This window comes from Syngnathus leptorhynchus, chromosome 12 (genome assembly GCF_054491065.1).
Source record: "Syngnathus leptorhynchus isolate UIUO chromosome 12, UIUO_Slep, whole genome shotgun sequence".
NCBI classification, from domain to species: domain Eukaryota; kingdom Metazoa; phylum Chordata; class Actinopteri; order Syngnathiformes; family Syngnathidae; genus Syngnathus; species Syngnathus leptorhynchus.
In genome coordinates this window covers 8,632,627-8,641,129 of record NC_141206.1, presented here as the reverse complement: position 1 = coordinate 8,641,129, position 8,503 = coordinate 8,632,627, and the positions used below count along the sequence as shown (strand labels likewise).

Here is an 8,503-nt window from a genome sequence, read left to right as displayed (position 1 = left end):
TTCCGGTGACAACTTCCGGTTGAGGGAACCCAAACTTCCGTTTTTTTTGTTTTTTTTTAAGAGAAACACACAAAACCACACTAACATAGTTCTAAAATTAATACTGGGAAATTAAAAAACTGAAAAAAAGCAACCAAGTTTGTCAAAGTCTGCTTATATAATTTATTAGATGAAATTGTGCATATTTGTCATAAAACAAATACTGCCCTCCAGTGGCCATGGTGGTTGTTACAGAGTAACAGCTTTTTTTGTGTCAGATTTATAGTATACATTTTCACTATGCAGTTACTTTACTAATACACTCACATTGTTCCTATATTGTGTTTTATTATATATTATTTTGGAAATGCTGGACAGACAGAGAAAAAAACAACAAAAGCCAGCTGAATGTGCCATGTATCACCAAGAAACTAAATACAGCACTTAAACCGGTCACACAAGGACTGTCAACAATGTCAACAATCAAGAGGGTAATTCAGGACTAGTGCATTTGGACAAATCAGCAAAGAGCACACCTGCTTTATAGTCACAGATCAATTTTTAAGACAAAAATTAAGACAAAATATTGTGTGGATAAATGCAACAAATAAACATGGTCCAGAAAAGGTTTTGTTTTCGAAAATAAAGCATGAATTCTTAATTTCATTTTGTCCCATTATTGCGTATATGGAGTGTATGTTGTCAACGTAAGAACTTTAGTCTCACCAAGTGACAAATAAAAGGCAACAGTCAAAAGTGTGTTTTAGGCCAAGTCGATGAGTCAGAGGTCGATATTGTCAGGTCACAGTCTACTTACCCAAATGTCGGGCTACCAGTGAATTCCAGTAGCATGAGATATGAACTGAGCAGTTCTCGTGTGACTGCGTCTCTTACACTGCAGATAGGAAGTGATAAATACAAGGTGACAGGGTCGAGACGCCCAATCGAATCTGGTTGGTTGACATAATTGTCATACTTTAAACCGCTCTTTTGTGTCATTTCAATTGAATACAAACGTGGGCAGTTCAAACAAACACAAGTCAATAACAACCATACATACTGGGGAGCGACACAATGCACGACAAAGTTATACCTTGGTATCGTGCACCACAACGAAAATATCTGAAAGGCGAACTTCCCTCAAGTTGTACGATTTCAAACACATATAACGTTTCAATTGTCGTGACGTTCAACGGCACACGAGATGATTACCCTTGTTTTACTTTTCCTTTGACATCTTTGTAACACTCCACCTCACCATAATTGATCTCCAAAGAACTTTTTGCTGTCTTTAATTAGAGGCTGATGAGTTTGCTGGCTGTATAACAAAAGACTGAAAGTGCCCCTGCCCCCACACCCATACTTTAAAATGAATGGATTTTTGAAAGAGAGTCAAACACAAACCAACCCGTGAGGAGGAGTCCATCCACACACGCTTTTGAGTAGAATTTTCCGGCAGGACAGCATTCTCAAGAGCCTTACCCTAGTGCGATTCACATTTTGATTCTCCCTCATAGATATTCAATCCACAGTATATGTGGAAGTTTTGACTTTTGTTGACCTGAAAAAAAAAAGATTATTCATGATATTCTTACGTTAACTCACTGTGTAACTGCAGCTCCTAATGTAGACCACGCCCCTTAAAGGCACAATCAAATAGTACAGTTCAGTTGTATTTAACTTTCAGGTTCAACAAATTCAAAATGAATCTTTAAGAATGAGTCAGTTTAATATACTCATTCAGGTAGAAATTTACATTTGCATTTAATGTCCTTAATGCACAATCCATTTTAATTGACTCTTTAGCCTGTCGTTATTCATTTTGGGCGTTTGAGAGCCAATTATTATTATTATTTTTTTTAGGTGTTACCTTTGTACAAACTTTCAGCACTACTGCAAAACGAAACTCCTTTTTCCATTTGCAGAGCAGCCACCCACGGACGTCCACGCCCACGCGCAAAGCAGGTATCACTCAGAAGACTTGTTAAGCGCTTGTTAAACCCGTCTCAAGTCAGTCGCTACACTCCTCCGAGGAAAAAAAATAAATTATATCCTCACTTGTCGAGACTTACTATCAACATGCCGAACCGAACCGAATGGATGCGCCTGTCCCTCCGCACGCCGGGCATCTTTATCTTCGGCCTGGTCATGGCGCCCTGTGGCTGGGTGCTCAACTTGACCGCCACGGTGGCCCCCAATTGGAGGACCCTGGAGGACATCCCTAATACGCCGAGCAATGAGTTCATCGAGCAAGGCATCTGGGACATCTGTCGCTCCGTCACCACGTCCACGTCGTCTACATGCGGCTTGGAGGACGGCACGTACTTTGGTAACGAGATCATCGACGTGGCCCAAGGTCTTATGGTGGCTTCGCTGGTGGTCACGCTGGTGGGCCTGGCCGTGGCCATCCCTGGAGTCCGATGCTGGAAAGAGAGGCCTAACTGGGTGGTGGCCGGTCTCGGAGGGCTCTTGATCTTCATCTCGGGGGTGTTAGCCATCATCCCTATCTCGTGGTACACCCACATCCTGGAAGACATCAGCACGGTGACGCCGACGGCCAACGTGCGCGTTGGTTACTGCATCGTGCTGGGCTTCATCGGGGGCATCTTCGAGATCTTAGGTGGCTTCGTCATGTTCATCGGCATTTGTCGCTGCTGCGGCGGAAAGAACCGCGGCGAGGTGCGGGTGGAGGAAACCGGGCGCAGTCGCTTTAGCGCGCGCCCGCAGTCGCAGCCAAGACGCGTGGACGTGCCCTCTCTCAGACGGGACCGAAGCCCCGCGCCCAGCAGCGTGCCATACATCAGGGACTCCATGGACGACGACGTTTCCTTCCCCAGGGCCAAGAGCGCCGGTCCCCGTTCCATCGACACCACGTTCAGCGGGAGACCCTATGACGCGGACTTGTGAAGGGGCCACCGCTGCACGAACAAACAAACTGAGAGAAAGTCAATTTATTGTAGTGTTTTCCAATTTTTGCTGAACCATTAGAACAAAAATGTCATCAAAATTTACTTGCATAAAAGTTACACAATTCTGCTTTATTAAAGATAAGAGACATCACACTGGCAGGGAATTTTTTTTTTTTTAACATTATAAGTACCAGTAACCCTTTTTTTTTTTTTACATTATAGGCCATTGTTTTGTCTAATTGGAGGTTAAAATGGCTATAGGTTTATATGTTTGGAGCCAAACTTGTTGCAGTATTAATGTGTTGTTCCATGCAGTGAAGGAGTCATTTTAATCGCCGTTACCCGTTTTTAAAGCTTTTTGGAATTACTTGTGCCAAAAAAAAAAACCCAACCAGTGCAATCAAACATTCTTTTTGAAGGAAATCAAGATTTTGTGAAGAAAATTCCACCATGTGAAGAATTTTGGTCTTTTCCATACTAATTTGTACATATCGTATTTTTCTGTCCAATTTACTAACAAGGGCAACGAACAAGCCTCTTTTGTGTTATAATGTAAATATTCTTTTTTTTTTTTGCACTTTACATCAATGACATCAAGTAATATGATCAATTATGTTTTCCACTGCATCTTGTACAAGTGCTTTATTAAACTGTAAACTGTCTTTATAGGCAACAGTCTTCCTCTCTGACTTTTTTTTCCCTCATATTTGTGTGGTTTTTATAGACAAGCAAACTGCGACTCATCCATGGCTGGTTTACTTGAAATAAGATGAAGAGATTAGTATAATTAAAAGACGTTTTTTTACAATATCACTCCTGATTTACAGAGCAGACAATCCTGAGACAAACTATGGTTTTGCTTGTAGATATTGAACCACCTTGTTGGTTGACTTGTAAGTGGTTAAGTATACAGACAATGTCACCTGACCGGCGCAGCTCGTCTGACTTGTCTGTTAGAATGACTTTCACATATCAAACAATGCCACACCATGGAGAACAGTCTGTTGTTCTTCTGAGCTCAGAGTGACGCTTTACCTGCATTGTGTAGTTCAAGTAATAGAATTCTGGCTATTTTTTTGCGCACAAGTGTGGAAAAAAATAAAAAGAATTACAGCACATTGCAGTCCTTGCAAAGTGAAAATAAATGTCCTGTAAATGTAATGTACTACAGACAAAACACTTAATTAAAAAAAAAAAAAAAGAGGCTTCAAAATCATACACTGGCTGTCAAGTTAGACTTAAAAATAATTTTAAAATTCTCCTTCCTTGTTCCTTCTACTTTTGTGTGACGCGTGCACTGACAGACAACGAGGCTCTCTAATGCCCTGCCAGCAAGCAAAAGACTCAAGGGCATTAGTTGTGTTAAAAAAAAAATATATATAAAATTGTAGTACATTTTTAACAGTTATAATAAAATCTATGTATTTTGAAACAAAGCACAAAAATTCTGTTCTTCCTCAACATTCTCTCATAGTGCTATTATAAAAAAAACATTCTGTTCTAAGTGCGTAGTTCCTTCCATTGAAAACTCAATTGGTTTTGTCCTTAAATGGCACAGTTATTAAGAGATCAAGCTCTTAACTTTTATGACACTTCCTTCTACACCCATGCCCAACCCATTTTGTGCACCAAACATCCAAGTGTTTCAAAAGCTGCACTCTGACATTTTGCAGAATCAATCCAAGTTTGTCATAAATGCTTCATTTTTTCCAATGATTGTCTTTCAATCTGTAATAAATCCACTATAATGACAATTATGCAATTTCATTTCCATAAATAAAATCCTGGAGTGGATTCACATACATTTTCTAAGCCTGGCAGAGAGCTTGGCCTGTTCAAACAGGTTGAGTCGTTAACTTTTGAATTTGTATGTGAACAGATGCATACATGTATTAAAGTAATTATAGTTATGTGTCCTTTTTTTTCTCCCAGATGGTGTAAATGGCACTCCCGGTGACTAATTGGGGCACTGCCTCAAGTGTACCAACCACTTAGCCCTGCTACAATATAGGTGTGTCATGAAAAATGAAGCCATTTCACTTAATTGTTCTTTGGCTCGGTGGCTCACTGGGTAGCTCGTCCGCCTCACAGTTAGGAGGGCGTGGGTTTTCCCCGGGCACTCCGGTTTTCTCCCACATTCCAAAAACATGCTTGGTAGGCCGATTGAGCACTCCAAAATGCCTCTAGGTGTGAGTGCGAGTCCGAATGGTTGTTCGTCTCTGTGTGCCCTGCGATTGGCTGGCAACCAGTTCAGGGTGTCCCCCGCCTGCTGCCCGATGACGGCTGGGATAGGCTCCAGCACGCCCGTGGGGACAAAGCGGTTCAGAAAATGGATGGATGGATGTTCTTTCATCTGTGTCAGTGACTGGTAGAGCAATTAAATGTTCTACCACTAGATGGCAGAAAATACAACGCATTCTTTGAACAGTTTCCTTATAGAGCTGGCTTGGGTCAAAGGTCAGGGAAATTCAATTAAAGAGACATTAAGTAACCACAATAATATTTGGCTTTTGTTTACATTGGACATCAATATAGGGGTCACAATAAATAAATAAAAAAACTAATCACAGAAAATCAGTGAGAGAAAATACAGCACAAATACAAAAGAGATCTGAATTGGGTTTAAGGTTTATTTCTTGAAATCAAAACTTCAAAAGTGCAAAATGAATTAATCTAACTTAACTCATAGGTAACGGAATACCTTTTTTTTTTTTACAAGAGAGGAATCTCGTTTGGTTTGAAATAGTTTACCTCATTTGGCTACACATGAAAATTTTTTAGGCACTGAAAGTAAAAAAAATATATATAAAAGAGGCACTTACAAGAATGTACATTGAATAGTTGAAAGAGTCTGTGCCACTCCACATTTGAACTGTGAACGTGTGCACTTTGCATGAGTCAACAGACCACTAATTACATATTTTCTTAATCTTGTCTGGAGGGCAAGTAGGTAATCCGATTACTTATGCAAATAAAGACAAAATGTGGAAAAAGGACTCAAATGTGCTTCGAGCGGGGGGGAGGGGGGGGGGGGGGAAGTGCATAAAGAAATAGTGGTACTCTACAAATGCCTTTCCAAACTATCACAGTGTTGCTAGTTCATAAATATTTCCTCAATAATTGTCATGGAACGTCTTCCCTTCTGTGAAAAGCAGAAATGTAAATTAGTGGGTGGAAACAAACAATCCCTGGGGCGAGTGTCGTGTCTACATGACTTGTTGGTTGACAAATGCGACCCAAAAAAAGTCAACATTGCTCCACACCGACATACTCAATTGTTTGTTTGTTCCTCAAACTGCGTTGCACACAAACAAACTGTTTGTTCTCGCTTAAACTAACAGGCTAATTTATTTCTGCTTCCAACATCCGTAGGGTCGGTGCTCGAAACTTGGTATCGGTTCTTTCCGATACTTCACCCTGATATTTGTGCGCAAACACTTTCAAACGAAAAAGTATGAATAGATTCAGCATTACTTTCTGCAGGCTTCGGAGGGGGGGAAACAATCTGGCGGTGTCGTTTCATCCCAAACGTCAGAAATGGTGAGATCAATCACAGTCGAGCTTAATTCAGCATTCGGGTCAAGGAGGAAAAAGGTCCATGCTGGTCCATCTCTGAACGCTTGAGTAAAATGAACTGGGAGGTTTCAGATGGTAACATTTCACTTGCCTGAATGAGAAGGAAAATTGACTTTTCAATTTTTCTAAGAATTTGAAAAGTCAATATTGTCACATTTTCATACACAAACACTCAAACATTATTTGTAAAGTCTGTTTTGTTGGCAGTCTATTAGGAAACTGTTTAGCACACTAAGTAGAACTCTAAAAGTGCAATCCACCAGAAAGTGACTAACTGCACATCTTCTGGGGGGGAAAAAACTAAATTTGGAGGTCGATGTTACATCATCAAATAACGTCAGCTCAGTGAGCAGCTGTCAGATTGACTATCTAACCCTAATTCACTTGACATGATTATATGGAAAAAAAACTCCTCCAATGTTACTGTGCACAACTTTAAAGGTAGAATTTTTAAAACAGTTTTGGACTGAGAACGAACCATCAAAACAAAACAAAACAAAAAAAACCTTTAACATCCAAATACAATTGAAGAAGAAAGCAGGCTGAACTGGTTTACTTTAACGTGAACTCTCACCAGTATGCCATTCAAAAACGATTGGCAGCATTCTAAATAAAATAAAATAAATAAAAAGTACAAACTAGCATCTACTATTTTCAGTGTGCAGCAGATATGCTAGAATAAGTCATTGCGCTTATTGAACACATACCTTCGGTTTTATTGTGATGGACTCACTTCACAAACAACTTGTTTCATCTGGTTTTGCTGCAAGTTTCTGAAAACAAAAGATAGGATACGGAAATATTTTAATTTTCTTTGTAATTTTGTTGTATTTTCGTTGTAATCTTTTGTAATTTTTAAATAATTTTTACATTATTTGTATTATTTATTTAGTTAGTCTACTACACAACAATGGACTTAAAATAAAATTCGGTTGTTCAAGATGGCTTTTGCTAACATATGCTTTAAAGCAAAAAACGTGTTTTGTGCCAGTACTGATTTTTTGGGCTGGTAACCAAATTGGGGATTTGGGTCAAAAAGGTCAACCTTAGCTTCATCGAATTGTCAAACATTTTTACCTCTCCTTCTGTTTCTGAATTTGCTTCTGTCGCAATTTGGCAAAGATGAACGCCAGGACCACCAAACAGACAAGGGCGGCGACCACGCCCACGGTCAGCGGGACGCTAAGCGATCCGTTAAATGTAAGATGGCAGGATTTGCCCCGGTAGCCCAGGTGGCACTCGCACTCAAAGCCTAAACCTCCGCCGCGGGGGAGCACGCAAAAACCGTGTCCGTTGCAGCGGATCTCGCCGCAGGTGGGGAGGCTGTAGTCGATGCCTCTCGGTCGGGGGGCGCTCGCCATCGTCTTCTGGAAAGTGGAGGAGGAATGTGAGGATTGATGGAGATAACATTCAACATTAAAAAAAAAAGTTTTGATTTTTTTTGCTGTTGACAAACTTCTGTCCATTTATCCGTAATATTGTAAACACATGTGATTCATAATTTGCAAGTCAATTTCCAATGCGTGCCCCGAAATATAATTGTGACAAGTTTTACCAAGCTCAAAGTTAGTTTAGAGCCCTGCAAATGTTATTATAAAGTGTGCCATTGACTATTGGTTCTGGAACTAATCCTTACGTTTGGGGTGGAATGATGTTGCGTAACATGTGTAGGTATGCAAGGTCCCTAACAAAGTAACAAATCCATAATCATGATTCAGAAATGACATCAACAATTAAAAATATGGAGTGAATTTCACTTACTATCAACAAAAGAATTTTTCTACTGTATCTAAATTGATACAGTCCGGCAATCAAGTGTTTTGTAGTCCAACCCCAAATAGAAAATCTCAAAGATTTCAGAACTGGTTTTTATCAAAACTGCACAACTTGAATGACACAAACCAAATGTATTTAAAGTGTAATCAAATACAATTTAAATAAATCTATTGTGAGGAGTAATTTTCAGATTTAAAATGTGGGCAAAATTATTCGAATGAGCTAAAGCAGCAAGAAGAAAAAAGACTAACCTCAAAAACTTG

At 39.8% G+C, this 8,503-nt stretch overlaps 1 protein-coding gene across 1 annotated transcript; it reads left to right on the top strand.

The window, feature by feature from the left end:
* The first annotated feature begins 1,957 nt into the window (after positions 1-1,957).
* LOC147048281 (claudin-23-like) lies at positions 1,958-4,088 on the top strand. Its single transcript, XM_085927102.1, has one exon. The coding sequence runs from the start codon at positions 2,059-2,061 to the stop codon at positions 2,884-2,886; it is 828 nt and encodes a 275-aa protein (XP_085783228.1). The 5' UTR covers positions 1,958-2,058; the 3' UTR covers positions 2,887-4,088.
* The last annotated feature ends 4,415 nt before the right edge of the window (positions 4,089-8,503 follow it).